Here is a 17,369-nt window from a genome sequence, read left to right on the forward strand (position 1 = left end):
AACACAGATGGGACAGGCTGCCACACCTAGGCTTTGTGAACGCCTGACCCAGCCTACGCACATAAATCCAAGGGAGGATCCATGGACAGGACCCCTAGTAGAAGGAATCACCTATCTCTGGCCAGAAGCACTTGTGTAGGCACCCACACCTTGCCCCTCACTCTGCACTCTACCCCTGTCTACCACCATCTTTCCAAGTCTCCCTTCCTTCAATACCTCATCCTGTGCTGCCCATGGAGGGCAGCTGCCTGACCTGAGGCTGGCGACTCCTCTGGGGTAGCCAGGTGCCACACTGTGAGGGCAAATCTTAACTGTCTTAGAGAAGTTCTCAGAGAAACTTTCACGTTCTCCTTTTATTCTTTCTTACCTTCTGGCTTTGCTTATCACAGTCAGAATAGAATGACATCAGATAAGCAATCTGGTGCTGAACTTTTGTATCTGTGGTTTTGTTGTACCCCAAAATTTAAGTTTGCACATAAAACAATAATAAAAATTGCTCCATTTCATGAGATTGTTGAAAAAATCCTTCGTAACAAGCATCAGAGAAAAACTGCAATCTGAAACTGCAGAAAAAGTCACAACTGTACAAACATGAGGAAATGATATACCTGCGTCTCTGGGTTGTTAACTCTGAAGCCTAGTGATATTGTAAAGGTTAGTACTTGAAGACACTTCTTACTGACTCCATCCAAATAAACAAGCAGGGAGAAACATTCCTGTGCCAAGGAGGTTTAATAGCAGCTAATATACAGCATTCTGCACGTTCCAGCATAAAACTTCCCTAGGATATTTGGGATACCTAACACTTACACATTCCAAATGTTGCTCAAAGTGGCTTGGGACTCTGGGACACCACTTCCTACATAAGCTATGAGAGGTAGGGCTGAGAAAGCTTGCCTGTCACACTGCCTATGACAGGTGTAGGATTTATATAACATGCAGGGATTAGTGAGCTTTGTGAAAGATTTCCAGCTAACTGAATAAGCACATTTCTCAGGAACCCCTAAGGATTCAACCAGTTACACCAAATGGCGAGCCGTGGAAGCAAGGCTCGAAGTGGGAGTATGGGAGATCCTCCCCCTCACAGGGTCAGAAAGCACGTCCCCAATGCAAATGCGCTAAGTCCTGCTGCAGAATCTGAAAAAGCAAAGAGCTAGCATCTGCTAGGGCATCTCACTTAACACACTTTTCTGAAACATGTTTGTTGCCAACACAGGGGAAACACCACTACTGCCAACTTCCATATAAAACAACAGGATTTCTCACCTGACCCCAAGCAGGCTACAATAAATTTTAAAAAGATATATTTATTTGGAGGAATATTTTCCTTTATCATCTCCATTGTCCATTTTTCAATCTTCTGAGCAGAGAATTCTTTCCCTCCCTTAGCATGCCTGAAGCAGTGGGACAGCCTTCAGAGTGACACTGAAATAAGTCTGGGTGTCCCTTTGGACTGCAGTCCCCTGGCATGGCAAGTTTGTCTGTAGCACATATCTGATTGCACAAGCCACCAGAAATGCTTTCTCTGCTGGAGTCAGGAAGACAGAAAGGGCAACATCTGGGCTGGTTGAGGCACATAGGAAAACATCTTTGCCAACTTATTTCTATGGAATGGTCCAGTCTGTTGCCCTGCAATGGTTGGAAGGACACATACATAGACAGGTATCTAATAAACTTCGGTCTAAGCAAGCTCTATTGAGCTCAGCTCAGCTGTTAGCTTTTAAACTTGAATTTCCCAATTTATATTGCCTTCTGTAATTTGAATAAATATGTGATTCTGCACAATGTAAGACTAGGGTACCCACTGAGATCCACAGAGTTAACCTGACTTTGCATCAGGCTGAGAGCAGGGTTTAGAGCTGGTCAGTCACCATGTATGTGTGATGTTTTCTGATGAGCAATTGTTTCACTATTTTCTGTTGATTAATACTGACTAGTGTAGGATGCAAACATGTTAAACAACAAACATTTGCATCACTTTCTGAGATGTACTGTATCTCTGAAACCTGAGACCTCTAGATATTTGCCAGAAGAAAGAAATCTGAGAAGGAACCTAATTGTTCAGTTGGAATGGGGGTATACAAGAGAATAAAATAAACATAGTATCTGAGAAAACAATTCATTCATTGTAGAAAACTAAGAGAAAGCCACAGACCAGGAATAGTGATTAACAAAAAAAAAAAAAAAAGTAAAATCCATAAACAGATAAGGACGGTATGATTCAGGATCATTGGTGCTGTCTTTCAGATATGGGGCTCTATAGTATTCAGAGCCTCAGTTTCTCAGTTTAGAATTAGTTTAGAACTGAGCATTTAGGATGTGCACAGTTACAAAATTACATGATTTGCTGAAACGACTGTAAAGAGAGTATTTAAGAATATGCAGTTTGTCAGCTTTTTGGCATTGATTTATCCACAATATCCTACCAAAGAGAATTAAAATTTTCTGTGTTCCTTCCAGTGAACTGGGACATTTTACAACAGATCAGATTTCTCTGGTGCCGAAAACATGCCACTGAGTCAGCAGCTGTGCTGACAGAGGTATGCAGAAAGCTTTCCTGCTTCTGCACCAGCTTTGTTTTTATGTTACACAGTGGCTGGAGAACAGGCATGGAGAAGGACAGACTACTGGAGATAAAATATTCATGTTACCTTGAAGGGTTATAGAAGGATTATAACATACTTTTAAATTCCATACAAAGACAAGACGAAATCGTGTTACAGCTTATCATGAATCAGACTGCAGCTTCTTCAAGCGAAGCCTGGCTTTTATTAGACATGTGTGTTCTGCCTAACAACTGAGCTGCAGTCACGGCTAACAAACAGTTATCAGCAAAAGCTCAGTTAGGACATCCTTAGAATGCAGCTAACTCTCCTCAGAGATACTCTGACCTGAATAGGTGCTTTAAACAACTTCACTAACCCACAGATCTTTTTTTTTTGCCTTCTCCTGCTGGCCAAATATTGACCAAATACCTCAGTCTTTACTGCATCTGAAGTGTCCGGTACATGCAATGCTGTGACAGTTTTATGGGAGTATGAATATACATACTTTTAGCACTCAGCTGAGCTCTCTAGGGACACTTTCATCCATTCCCATCTTCTCTCCTGCATGTAACCAAGGCTGGAAATCAACTCAGTGTCCTACATGTCAATCTCACATTAGTCCCCCCACCGAAGCAGTGAGACACGTGGTTGCTTCTTAACTCTTCCCTCACCAAATTTCACACATCTACTAGCCATCAGCTCATATAAACAGGATTAAATGTGGATGTAGCCACTCATGATCACAGCTAACAGGTAACAAACAAAAAACTCAAGGCAAAGAAGCAGCAAAGAGGCAGGCTGGTAGGTAGGTCACTCTGGGAGTGAGGGCTAGAGAAGGAATTTGAGACAGGAGGTACGAATGACTAGTCCGCGTTGGCTCCGCAACTGCCCCTTATATGCTGGATCAGCAGTTGCACAAAAGCCATATGAAATTCACATGGAAACAGCGCATCCTTGGGCCTCTTGTTTAAAAGATGGCTGTGAACACACTGATGGGCATTACAGGAGAAGATTCAACAGGCTCTGAATCATCAGTTCAGAAAGAAGCGTTTCAGAAAATGGAACCCACACCTCTGCTTCCCTGACACTGGTCAATTACTGCCATTCCTCAAGGCTCAGGTCTCCAATAAATCAGCTCTGTGACACTATTTAATCCCAGCAACCTGCAGAGAGCACTGAATTCGGAACATGCCAGCATTTCAGAGGCAAGCTCCAGAAAGCCTTTATGAAACGCTTTAAATGTATTTGAGAATAACTTCATCTTTATATTATGTTTTATCTCAACAATACACTGAAAGCCTCAAGATTTTCTTGCCAAGAAACACAAACAATGTGAGGACATTGGATACTTACCGCTTCCATTAGCCCCTTTACTGTGGGTGATTTCAGCATCAAAGCATCAAACACCTCATCTGTCTCCTTCCTCACATACAAAAGCACTGCAACAGAAAAAAAAGTCAAACTTGGAGCAGGTTCAGTCAACTGAACAGATAAAACACCCCATACTGAGTAGAAAACCAAATTTTAATCCTTGACAGATAAAATGAACTGCTGAAGATGGTTTGCACTTAAAAAAATGTACTCTTATATCATCAGTGATCTAAACATGGAAGACACATCATAGTTGCTTTGAAAACACACAAAGAAAATTCAGGAAATTTATTTTAGTGTGAGGAATCTATATCTTCAAGAATTTAAACCTCCATTTACTGAAATAAAAGAAGCTAAAAAGCACTGGGGCCCCATCCCTGGGTCATAGGACAAAACACACAAGCTAGGTTTTTCTAAACCTGGGTCTCAGCTTGCACTTCTATAGGCTTCATCCAAAAGGCTGGGAAAGGATGTTCAGAAAAGGCAAGTCTGGTTTGCCTTTAGCTGAGCCTTTGAGAGCAAAATCAACAAAAAGGAAAATAAATAGTTCTGTCTGACATTACCACATGGATGACTGCAAATGTGCCTGGCCAGTCTGAAAATAAACACTGGAAAGAATGAGTCCAAAGTCATTTGAGACTTTACAGGGGAGACATTCAAAAGCATAGCTGGCAAGCAAGCATTTACCTGTGTGCCCATCCCTACTCAGGTACTCAAATGCCATTTTTACTCCTGAAAATCTCCTCTTCCTCCCTCAGATGTCCTGCTGGGTCTTAGTGGTTTACAGGTGCAGTGCCCTGCCCTCTCTAGCTCTTGTTTTCCCCTCTCTAACTTGTACAGGTAAAAGAAGGAAACTTGCTGTTACATGGCAAAAGTAAAGCAGACAGCTACAAAGCGAATAAACATAAACACTAGAGAAGTGTTTTAGGCATAATCTCACATGACTCTGATAAAGTAGCAGGTTAAATAAGGTGTTCCACAATTTATTTTGATCCCTAAATAAACTGCCTTTTCAAATAGCAGTGCTGCACGTTAGGTACAAACACACATGCACTGTTAGATATTTTATGTCTGTGTGACAAACTACATTGGCAATCATCTTTTTTTTTTTTTTTTTTGCTGGACAGAAAAAGATATCTTTTGAAACCGCTAATCCTTGTGGTCCAAAAGATTATCTTCACCAGGTAACTCAATAGATGACTTGCAGATGAACCAACAGAGATGATGGTATTTTTCATACATAAGCAAGGGTTTGGAAGCAAGTTCTCAGGTCAAGACTTGTAGCAGGATGGACTCAGGCCCATTTGCAGAGTATTGTAGCTTCTTTGCAAAGGTTTTGAAATGATTGAAAAAAGATTTAAACCATGGTCAGATCAGTCCCCCGTCTTGGTCAACAAACCAGACATGCAGGACAATGGTGGTTTTTTATATTTTTAATTCAGAAGTATAAGCCACAAAACTGCTACCACAGGCACACAGAGCCACATCCTTGTCACCTACGTTTTGGGAAGTCTTTGGGACCTGCCTGAGAATGTCCTTTTAAAGGACTTAGAAGCTGAGATAACTTTGGGTCACAGCCTAAATAACTGTCAGAATATAAAAGAACAAAAAAAACCCCACATCAGTAGTTAAATTTTATTGGGTCTGATATGTTTACTTGCACAAGCAAGCACTCGCTCAAAGTGCTAATTTTACCTGCACTAACACTATTATTAATTCAGAAATTCTTTTCTTGTGACTAGAGGGCTGTCCTGTAACTCCTGGCTTTTCAAACATCTGGACCTCTGCTAGCCTTAATAATTACAAACGTATCTGAAAGGAACAAAAAAATCACTCCGTCCAAGGTTAAAGTTGGGGACATTATACAATCTAAGTGCTGAACTTTAAATCTCTCTGTTGTGCTTGGCGTGTCAGGCAACGTTATGCTGAATGAAGGATCCATTACAAGGATAAGGGGGAACTTGAATCACTATTATACACACAGAGAGCCAGGATTAGTAAACATATGGGGGGTTGGTGGTTTTTTCTTTCCCCTGACAGGTGTGAAAATCCTGGCTTTGATTCACTAGGGCAGTTTTCCATAAATGGCTTCTGGTAACAGTGATACCTTAAGAAGCCCCTGTCTCATCCCTGCCCTTATGCTCTGTTACTCTGGCCTGTCTCAATGAATTTTCCTGGATGACGAACTCTCTCAAACAGCAGATGTGAGTGAAAAGGCAACCCTTTTTTCTGAGTTGTTCTTCAAACAGATCAAGTCCCTGCTTTAGTGTACAATGCAGTCCCACAAGCCTTCATGCTGGCATAACCGCAGAGAGAAGGCCAGCTGGCCTGCAGCAGGAGGCACAGCCAGGGTGGAGAGAAACGGGCTGCAAAGGCTCCATTGGGCTCAGCAGCATTGCCACTGAATGCCAAGCCATGACTGTGATGATGTGACACAACTCGTACTTATGCCCTCTGATCCTACTGTCACCATGTTCATGGCATCTAGATGGGCTCACTTTAATAGTACAGATTGCAATATTGGGGGGGGGGTGGGATTTTGTACCAGGCAATGAGCTATTTTTGACTGAAAGTTAAAAGATAAATTCAAATTTGTCTGACCTCTACACCACCTGGTCTCAGTTCTTAACCTTACCAGCATTGAAACCCATTGTAGTCCCTAATGCTCTTTAGATGTTAAAAAGAATTGCAAAAGGTGGGGTTGATAAATTTATCTTTAGCTGCTTAAGAAATAGCCCGGATTCACAAAATTGCAGAATGGCAACCAGGCTTTTCTGAAGGCAAGGGAGGTTGTTGCACCCGGGAGATTTTTTGGAAGCCAGGCCACTGAACTGAGGATTTAAGTGTGAATGCAGAAGAACAATGCTAGATACCTGTTTTAAAAGTGTTAACAGCTTGGCTCTCCATTGGCAAATCTGCCAAGGCAGAAGACAAGCAACAGAGGTGTGGCAAAAATGAAACTAAGGACATGACAGGACAGTAAGATTTGGGCCACTACAAAGGTCTGAGCCCAGTCATTACCGATACTCCAACTGACACCCTATGAGCAATGACTACAGTCTTGTAAAGTGGTCTCTGGATGGAGATGTGGCACATTTAAGTCAAGGAAAGTAGGGCTGGTAGCTGTGACCTGGCTTTCCTTTCCCACATTGGGAGTTTTCACTAATTGTCCAGGCACAAATTCGCTAGGTGACAGAGTGAATGCTGTCCTCCACGGACAAGGGTGGTTCACAAACCCCTGATTTTTATGAATCCAAAATGTTTCAGAGTAGTTCAACACTACTTTCCTGAGAGACAAAAGCTAGACAAAAATATGACTTTCTTCAAGCTGAGAACTACAAGACTGGAAATCTCCCTGATCTGTAACACAGCTGCTGGATTTATAATTAACGGGAAACTCCCTATGAAATCTGAAAGGGAAAGTGATTTGAAAACTCTTACTGAGAACTCAAAACAGGAAAAGGCCACAAGTCCTGCCAAGTAACTAGCTGTGCTGCACACTTGGTACAGATTAACATACTTTACATTTCTGTGTTGGGCACTTGTACCTCCCTTAGAGGTCAAAGAGATGAAAGAACAATTCACAAAGACGCAGCTACCTGTGTGAGAATACGAACCGTGTTTTATCAATGGTTTGCAAACCCCTTCAGACCTGTTCTCTTGAAGACTGCCCCTTAATACTTTTGCTTCCACCAGACAGTATTACAATTAGGTCCATCAGGCAGAGGTGAGGCCACACACTGTCACTTCAGTTCTTCAGCAGGGCTTGGACCCCTCACTGGGTGCTACTTTCCTGCACTGCTCTGATAATGAGCCACCTTGGGATTACATTGCTTTTAATACACATTTTCACATATCAGACCTGCTCTCTCTCAAACTTTACACCAGTGCCCCATCTATGCCTGCTCTCTAGGAGTTATTGATTCTGCTGTACCAAATAAATCTGGGAGAAAAAAGGCTCCTAGTATGGCTAAGCCTGGGAAAAAGAGCAGAACATTTTAATAGCCGGTGACTCCTGTGGCAAAGACAGTATTGTCAACTGGGCAGATTCAGCTGAGCTGCACTCCATCAGCACAATCCCAAATGCAGGGTTCCCAATGGCAGGAAGTTCACCAGAGCACAGGCCACGCTGGAAGAGGCTTGGCCTCCAGCCAGCATAGTCCAAGTTGCAAGAAACACTGAACAGGAAGGGGATGTGAAGAGAGCATCCTCCAGCTTCTCTGGTTCCGTGCCTCTCCTGGACTTAATTATTTAACATGTTTTTCAACTGGTGGCAAAACTATCTTTTTTGTTTCAAATCTTCCCCTTGAAAAGGTTGCAAGTCCTGGACAATATTAAAACAACTTATCACTGCAAAGGACAGGAATAATCAAAGCAAATGAAAACCCCCTTGCAGGCAACTCTCCAGGCTTCCAGCTGGGAAACCCAGGTGAAATGGCAAGAAGTTACAGTTCTTTACGTAGCCCTTGTGGCTGTCCCTTTCTGCTTGATGAAGCCATGATGATGTGAATTTGGTCAAGGGCTTGAGTCAACCAGATGCAAGTCTGTGGTCAGTGCTGACCTCACATAACTAATGGAAGATTTAATTAAAAGAAGAATATGTTCACATTTATTCCAGGAAGATATCAACCCCCATCCTGTAATCTTGTATGCTTCCTCTGGTTCAAGCACACCACCCTAACCAACAGAGAAACTTTGCAAATGCAGGCTCATGGGAAGTTGTTTCTATAAACCTCAAATGAGTCTTACAAATGGTGCAACTAAGAAAAATTAAGCTCACTTCTGTAGCTTGTTGCTTTGTTGTGTCACAAACTGATGGGTGAACCTCAAAATATTTGCAAATTTGAGTTATATAAGTTGGTCAAAACCCCGGATCCTCCAATAAACTTTCATGACAGAACTCATGAGACTGAAGGAATGGCAAATATTCTCCAGGGTGTCTAACTGTGGCAGTGTAGGAAGTTACCACCTATAGCACTGCACTGGAAGTGACTGTACACAAAGCAGATTTTGTGGACCATCTGCTCATCCTTACCTTCAGTGCAAAGTTTAACAGCTCTACCTAAACCATTGCTTCAATGTTACTCAACTGAAGCTTCACTGTAGCAGACTGGAAAACACTAGTTGGACTGGTATAGCATATGAAACGCAACTGTAATAATATTCACTCAGGGCAGTAAAAACAGTTAAGGGAAACAAACAATTAAACAATTCAGTTAGGTCTGCTGGAAGATGTTTCTCCATGCCTTGTATTTCTAATTGGGTAGGAAATTTCTGAGATTTTATTCAGGCTAATCTCACTCTGCAGTCAACAGGAGCTTGCCTCTGTAAGGTCTCTGTATTTGACCCAGTGCATCTTGCATATTTGCTTGTGATCCCAGCCAGAACAGGAAAGATGAGCAAAAGTTAAAAATAGACAACCACAGAGTTGCTACTGGAACATTTATGAACTATGTAGCTTGGCCAAGGATCAAGAAACTTTCTAGCTTTTTTATAGTTTATATACACTTGTGTCCTGATCCCTTCTTGAGATAGCACAGTCCTTTTTTTTTTTCATTTTCTGTTTTTCAGTCATTACTAGCATTTGTTAAAATGCCTCCTTGTATACTGGCAGGTATAATGATCTCTTCCCCCATCTACCCCACATTTGCACTAGCATCAAACAACTCACTTGTTTTGAGCCACACCTGCCCTTCACAGCTTGAGGGCATGAGTCCCACAGCATTATTTTTAACTGCTAAGAATTGACCGTTACCTCTTTTCAGGCCTTCTTCTTTCATTTGTTTCAAAGGAGATGGACCAAACTCCTCCTCCACAGGCCGGAACATCCTTTTGACCAGGACACTGCTACTAGAAAACACACAACAGGGACCATGTCACAGTAAAACTGTGCTCCCAAGCAGGAGAGGAGACATCAGCAGTCATGACTCACTTTGTACTCTGGCAAAAAACCCACTAGCTACTCAAGTAGCACCAGGCCAGAAACTGCAAGGATTTAACTTTTGATGCTTATCTGAACTCTCCAGGCCTCTCAAAAATTGCCCAGACTGACTGGCTGGGATGGGTGACAGGAAAATACGCTCCAATGTTACATATTATTTTGAAAACCCCAAAGGCCCTTAACTGTTTAAATACTGAGGGAAGTGGGGTGGAGACGAAGAAACAGCTAAGTAAGGAGCTGAACCCACATTTACACATTGATTCACCTCCTCTTTGGGGTCAAGGAGACAGCCTCAGGAAACACCAGCAATATTTCTAAAATCTGAGACCATACAAGCCAGCAAGTTGAAAAGGAATAACATGCTGGGCCAGATCCAGCCTGAAGCTGCGACACCCTCCGCCAGGGAAGTTGAGGGCTGGAGGCACTAAGGCCACCCCCTCCCCTCGGCGTAGCTTTGGCAGGACTCTGTGTCTGCTTTTAGTCTTCGAGGAGAGAACTGAAGCCAATGTGCTTGGTGCAAAAAACCCCTTTGTTTCTCGAATTCCACTGTAAGCCTTATGAAGAACATTAGCTTCATAAAAGAAACAAAAAGGGCCTCATGTTTTCAAGTCAATGTTAGCTGCAGGTGTCCTGCCACTCCCTACCACAGGCCACTTTTTGCAGGCTTACGTGAGTGCAGTTGTCTTACTCCAAACTCTCAGATTTGAGGGTGCTCACTTGGGATTTAAGCAACTTATAAAGGTATGGGACTTGCACACATTACAGTTAATACTGGCTGAACTTCAGCTACACGTATTAAAGCCCTTATTTCATGACATCTCTAACTATTTTAGGGACTTTCTGCAATTATTCCAGTCCCTCCAAAGCCAGATAGGGGGTGATCCCATTTCTAACCTTCCCCTTTCCCAGGATCTCCCATTCTCTTTCTGCCTTTCTCTGCTGGCACGTGGGCATTCTCTCTGCAGTTCCTGTATTCGTTGCATACACACGTGTAATAACAGCTTTCAGGAATGCAGTGAAGTTCAGTGCTTCATTAAAAAATTCCTGTTTTTTAAATTATTTGAGAACTCATATATAAAAGGTACTTTATTATCAAATACATTGTCATGTTGCTGTATTGAACCTTATGGTTCTTTAAACTGTTTTACTTGGAAATGTAATAAAAAGTAGATATAAAAAGCAGCCAGTTCACATGAAGGAAAAGAAAGTTACCATAAAGTAAACTTCCCTCTACCAGTTCCACATATTATTCGCCTACCATTAGTGATGGAAGAACATGAGGGAAGGGGGAGAAAGGGGATCAGTTTTATCTGATTTTCTGTTTTGTGCCTGCTTTCCACGAGTTTGAACTGCTAGCTGCAAAGTTTGTGAAACAATAAATGTCTTACCCTTCTCTCTCATCATCTGTATTATAGTAAACCTAGAAGGGTGAAAAAAACCCAATTATTCCCAAAACTTGGACACCTGCTTAACAGAATAACTTCAAAACAGAGAAAAGACAACAAGTGATTTGCAGTTTTTCATCTGTTAAAAATTCTTCTCCTTCTATAAAACACAAACATCTCTAGTTCTAATTGTGATCTGGAAAAAGTGTGGCTTAGAAAAACTGCTGTTTAATATCATCTAGTGGAAATATTATCAAAGCATTTTGACAGATATTGCCCTCTCCCCTGGTTTATATAATTTTCCCCAATTATTTTACAATCCTCTAAATCAGATCACTACTCACTAAATTACCCCTAATACGATTTAAGCCACAACACTCACAAGCTTTTGTATGTATTTAATACTGTCTGAAAATCTAATTAAACTATAAAGACCAACATTAAACTACAGGCCTAATGGAAATACAATTACTAATGGTACAGCTGAAGTTTTTTGCACAGGCTGTGGGCAGAAGCTCAAGTCCAGACCATCGTTTTGTGTAAATCAGCATAGCTCACAGTCACTGGGACCAAATTTACAACAGCATCAAACACAGCTAACAGTAGCAGGGGAGGTATAAAAGCCTGTTGTCAAAGGCTTTGCAGAACAGCAAGCCAAATTCCTCACAATGTGCCTGCACCATGAGTCCGCACCAACAAGTGTACCAGCATTCCAGCTGCTGAGTTACTGTGCAAGCATGGGGCAAAGGCAGGGCACCGGAGCCCTGCATTCTGCTGGAGCAAAGTAAGGCATCTCGGGTAGGTTTCCAGTTGTGCTGGCAAGACTCAGAGCACACTTGGCACTCAAGGGAAGCCTTCACTTCTGAACCTGTACAATGAAAAGAGCTCAGAGGTGTGTGTGTTTGCAAAGCTGAGGTCTGTAACTCATTCTATGTCCAGGACCTGAAAGTGGCTACACTTTCATAATAAAACATTCATAAATAATAAATTATTGTCATAATAAATCATTCTTATATTAAGTAATACACAAAACAATTGAAAAGTTCACGATAGCAAGAATGCCAGTACTGCAATCTATACAGCAGGTCTTAGCTCATTGCCTAAGAGCTAGCAAACTGGGGTATCTTCCAGTTAGTTTAGAAAATTATTTACAGGATTACATATACTAAGGAGTGCTTCCACCTTCTCCTGTTTCGAGACAAATCCACATTCTGGTTTGAAAGCCGTAAGGACAGAAGGTACTCAGCACTGATATGTGAGTGGGCGTCTTTCCAATTTTGGAGAGTAAGTCAGTGACAGCTGTGATTGCAATGTCTGCACTCTTTGTGCTTTGCTATATCACAGTTCTCACTGCTTTAAAATAAACGACAATTCCAACACTCAGTGTCATTTAATCTTCATTATCATAATATTTTACAGCAAGATGCATATAAAATTTCATCATCTACTATTTGTCTTTATAAACATACGCATAAAGGTTTCATTCTACTCCCTGTGATGTTAATAAATACAGGTTCATGTTCAAATAATTGTCAGAGCTGACCTTCCAATTCAGATTTGCAATTTCCCAGCAAGCAATAAAGTAGGTCTTAAAAGAGTCAAGTCAGCAAAGACTTCCTCACACTGGTGATAATGACTCCATGACTTCTGCACTGAGCCAATACTGAATATTAACCTTAGCATGATAGATTTTTACTTTGTAGAGTGAAAATATTTTCTTCCAGGGAATTCCCAGATCTCTAGGTGATGCCGACAGAAAATGGGCAGTGGTGTTTAGTGAGCCTACTCTTGACCTCCTTACAGATGTAAGAGCTTGGTCTTTCTGTACAGTTGTCACAGGGAGGGGGATCTCTGCTACCACAAGGTGGCACTTCATTTCATCAAGCCAAATAGCACATTCAAACCCAGACTTTCAGTCACAAATCAACCTTCTATTTCAAACTTCTTGACTATTTGCTCCATTCTTTCTTCCTAGCAAAAGAACAGCAAAACCATAACAAACACAAACTAGTCAGTTGTTAATGAAGTATAAATTCCTTTTTCGAACCCAGAACTCAGAAAGACACTTGTCTCTTTTAAGGTCTTTTTTAAGTGACTCATCAAGAGCTGCATTTACAAAACGAGAGCTGAAACCAAAGGCCCCCAGGAACAATGATCTGTTTTCCTAAAACCCACCTCGGAGCACACGTGGCCGGACAGCAGGTGGGGACCAGCTCAGCTCATTATCATTTCCTACCTGTCCAGTTCTTTGTAGGTTTCCAAAGTGAACATCCGGTATGAAGAGAACTGGCTGGGAATCCAGGTCAGCCATTGTTTTGAAGAAGGTGATATCGCTCTTTTTTTGTGGAGGGAGTGCACTTAACTTCCCTTCAGCTGCTAGGAGGATCACAAAGCAACGTGGTTATAAGAGGAGGCATGTTAAGCGCGACTTAGCCCCAAACCAGAAAGGCCTGTCTTACTCACAGTTATTACACGAAGCTTGGGACGCCTGGCCTTTGCCTTTCTTCCTGTTCTGCTTCCTCTCCTCATCTCGGATTTTCCTTTCTGCTCCCTGATGCAAAAAAGACAACCCACAGATATTATCCAAAGATGCCACTGTCAGCATTGTACCCTGCGGTGCTTGGAACTACGGTGATAGACACATCAGAAATACTGAAAGAGAGACTAGTTATCCCATTACAGATAAATCTGTCCAGGTTGTTGGGAATGTGACAGCTCTGGATCGATCACCTGTGCCCGAAACTCAGGCTGGCACATCCAGCAGCCCCCAGGGCTGGAGACAGCAAGAGAAACATGTCCACATGCTGGCTTGGAGGAGATGGGATGGCGGCTCAGGCAGCGTGCAGTCTATAGCAGGGCTGTTGTCACCACAACTAGTACAAAGGGCATCCCCAGCCCAGCACCTCTGCAATGGACGGAGTGCTCAGGCCAAATACTTTGCGTATGTACTGACGTAAAACACCTGCAGGATTGCTATTGCCTTAGATCATGTCTGTGCTAAGCTTTTTCCCAAACTCTTCTCCACCCACCTTGTCTGGGGGTGGCATTGCTCCACTGTGGCCAGCTTTGTAGAGGCCTTTAAGATTTGCCAATGCAAGAAGGCTACACTGACAGCTTGCCAACAGTGCAAGGGCTCTTACAGAAAAATACAGGCATTTCAAACAGGGAGAAGCCCTCCAGAAACTGGAAAGCAATGTAGCACTGCCCTATTAGGCCCCAGAAACCCTTGCGAAGTTGCAGGCTTCTGTTATGTAAATACACTCTCAACAAGTTTAGAAAATAAAACTTGTTATTGACATAAAAAGCAGCAATGACTCCTTTGAAGTTCTCCAAATTTATTTTATAAATATGAATAGTCATGTTGTGAAGGGTATTAAAGACCCATATGCTCCCAGGCAGTCAGCATGCAAAATTTAAGATTTTTTCCAAATTAAAATTAGAAGTTTCTTTAGAAGAAAGGGGCGAGGGAGGTAAGGAAAGACAAAAATATCCACTCAAGATGGCAAAATCCACACATGAGCCGATGAACCAAGCTTGAAAAGAATGCAAGGAAAGATGTACTCCTGGCTGCGATCTATCAATAGATTTCCAGAGGTTGAAAGAAGTGGAGGAAGAAACAGCTTTTTAAAAAACGTGAAGGTGCCTAACAGAAACATTGCCTCCAGACCCAAGTCCCAGTCCAGTTGTCACTGACCTCAACCACAGAAGACAAGGGTTTAGGGTCATGCCCTTATCAAAATTGTTTCTAGGGGTATATTTGTGTCTTTAAGGGCCACCTGTTCTTTGGCAGAAAGAAACAAAAATATGCCTCACAGCCACTGCCCTGCAGAAGGCACATCCCTGAGAGCCCTGTGCTGCACAAAGCGGCTCTGTCAGGCAGCCACAGCCCTACCTACTGCTCAGTGCTGCCACTCTGCTGCTCACAGGTAGGGGATGAACCTTGTAAGTCATTTCCTACGTGGCAACAAGCGCGAATTCCCTCTCAGGAAGCAGAAACTGAGGAGGACTCAGCCTTTTATACTCAATAAAGAATATATGTTTTGCGGATTTTTCTTTGATATTCTCCGTAACGATGAACTTTTTAAAGCTTCACAGCTTTGTCTGCATTCACTCAAGGAAAGACACCCCCAAGTCCTCTGGGGTGCAGGCAATCTCTGAGCAGGGCAGCGATTCCCAACTACCAGTGCTTATTTGTGCCACAGCCACTTTACAAATGTGGCAACTGCAGTACCTACCATACCAGCCCTTCTGAGCTAGGAGCATCCCACATGGCACAGTGCAGGGGCCAACCAAGCCTACATGATATACGTCATTGTTGCTGATACAATGGACCACAATAAGATTTTTGCTTACCAGAGCATTTCTGCTGGACAGTTTTCGCAGCTGAGCCATCTGACACGTATCTAATAAATCACAGTTTGCATATCTTTTCTGGACAGAAGAAGAAATAACCCTCTCATAGGGGACTATAAATTAGGCTCTGATCAGTCAAATAACTGAATGAGTTTTTCACTTTTTCATTGATGTCTGGACTTTGTATAAATGTAACGAGTACATTAGCAAAACGCAGCCTATGAATTTCAGCTGATTCAAAATATTTTTTTCCAAGACTTCAGCTCATTTAAGCTTATGTCTTGCATTCTAGCTCCAGCCTAGCAAAGCCCTTACCATCATAAGGACCACTCCCACCACCATTATGAAACTCATGTGTACACCTGTTTCTAGTTCAAGGCCAAAGCATTCCACATCTGGTAGGACAGGCCCATAGACTTCAGCCTTCTTCTCTCTAAAGCTGAAGATTAATAGGCAATTAGAGTTGCTCAATACCCTATGATAATCCATTTTCTCTATGACGATCCATACGGAAGACAAGAGGGCAGGAACTGCATATATTCCAAACAACATGTAGGTTTTCAGAGTAGAGAAAACAGGATTAGTTTATTTGATGTTGGAACAATGTTGCGGTATTTGCCAAGTCAAATGGTTCCGCTTCTTTTCAGCAAGGCTAATCACGTATAGAAAATCAAAATATCTCTGAATCCCCAGTTCCTTCATACACAGTGGCTAAACCATCTTGCAATATATAAATATAAATAGGCCCGGTAGCAAGTTTCCCTGACAACCTACTTAAGGAATAAAAATTATATTCTCTTATCATAATGCAGCATCAGTGATCTGCACATGATAAAAAGACTGCAAGGGCAGAGAGAATTAGCACTGAGAAAACAAGATGTGCACTGTAACAGTTGCTTTAAAGATTGCCTACTGGAAAATAAACAGGGGCAAAAGCTTGGAGAATAAATAGGGAGCAAGCACATGATTTCAACCTTTGCAGCCTTTATCTCCATACATTTATGTCACAAAGCACACACTGGATCTGAGTTGGTGTCGCTCTCTAGTTTGTATGTAAATGAATACCAAATTTAAGCAACTGCCTGAGTAAATACTGAAATACATATAATATGTACCACTTAGCTAAATGCTGGTTTATTTCTTCAGGGATACTCTTTCCACAACAGCTATGCTGTGTTTCAGCTGGAGGACATTAATTTATCAGCAAATGTTTTTCTTACAAACTGGACACCTCTACCCATGATTTATTTAAGTTAATATACAAACACATCTACTGGTCCTAAAGAGGCACCATCACTGCAGAAAAAACATTTGTAAGAACACTGTCAGGCACAGAAACATTTTTTCTGCCACATTTCAAGCTAAGATACATTTCAGTACTTGGGTGGGAGGAATTTACTGTGCAGTTCCTCTGATCCAGATGATTGTAATAAATTGGGCACTTTTCTCATTAGCTTCTCTTTGGGGTTGTCAGATTGGGGCATAACGGTAAAATTCACACTTTTAAAATGTAAAAAAATGACTATATGTTTGCTGTTTTTTTTAAAAGACCCTGTAACATTTTTTTAATTGATCCTGACAGACAGGTGGCCAATAATTTTCTCTGCTTCATGGCCTTTCCCAAGCAGGCAGCAAACCCTGTCTTTGTCACTGGAGGGCGAGTCACAGACTCGTCAGAGAAACTGAGCCAGGACCCTCCGTTTAGCACCGCCTCGACCAGTGCCAGGGTTTAGTTTGTCATCTTGGAAAGATGAGGGTACCCAGGCCCACCAG

At 42.0% G+C, this 17,369-nt stretch overlaps 1 protein-coding gene across 1 annotated transcript in view; it reads right to left on the minus strand.

Annotated features, from left to right (window-relative positions):
* Positions 1-1,332: 1,332 nt before the first annotated feature.
* The window catches only part of GRHL2 (grainyhead like transcription factor 2), a 47,645-nt gene continuing 31,608 nt past the window's right edge, over positions 1,333-17,369 (minus strand). The window contains 7 exon segments of the mRNA XM_059815409.1: positions 1,333-1,435; positions 1,437-1,528; positions 3,900-3,985; positions 9,673-9,767; positions 11,247-11,278; positions 13,480-13,619; positions 13,707-13,794. Of these exon segments, the coding sequence (XP_059671392.1) occupies positions 1,333-1,435; positions 1,437-1,528; positions 3,900-3,985; positions 9,673-9,767; positions 11,247-11,278; positions 13,480-13,619; positions 13,707-13,794 (636 nt within the window).

The sequence above is a fragment of the Gavia stellata genome, chromosome 3 (assembly GCF_030936135.1).
Source record: "Gavia stellata isolate bGavSte3 chromosome 3, bGavSte3.hap2, whole genome shotgun sequence".
Lineage (NCBI taxonomy): Eukaryota > Metazoa > Chordata > Aves > Gaviiformes > Gaviidae > Gavia > Gavia stellata.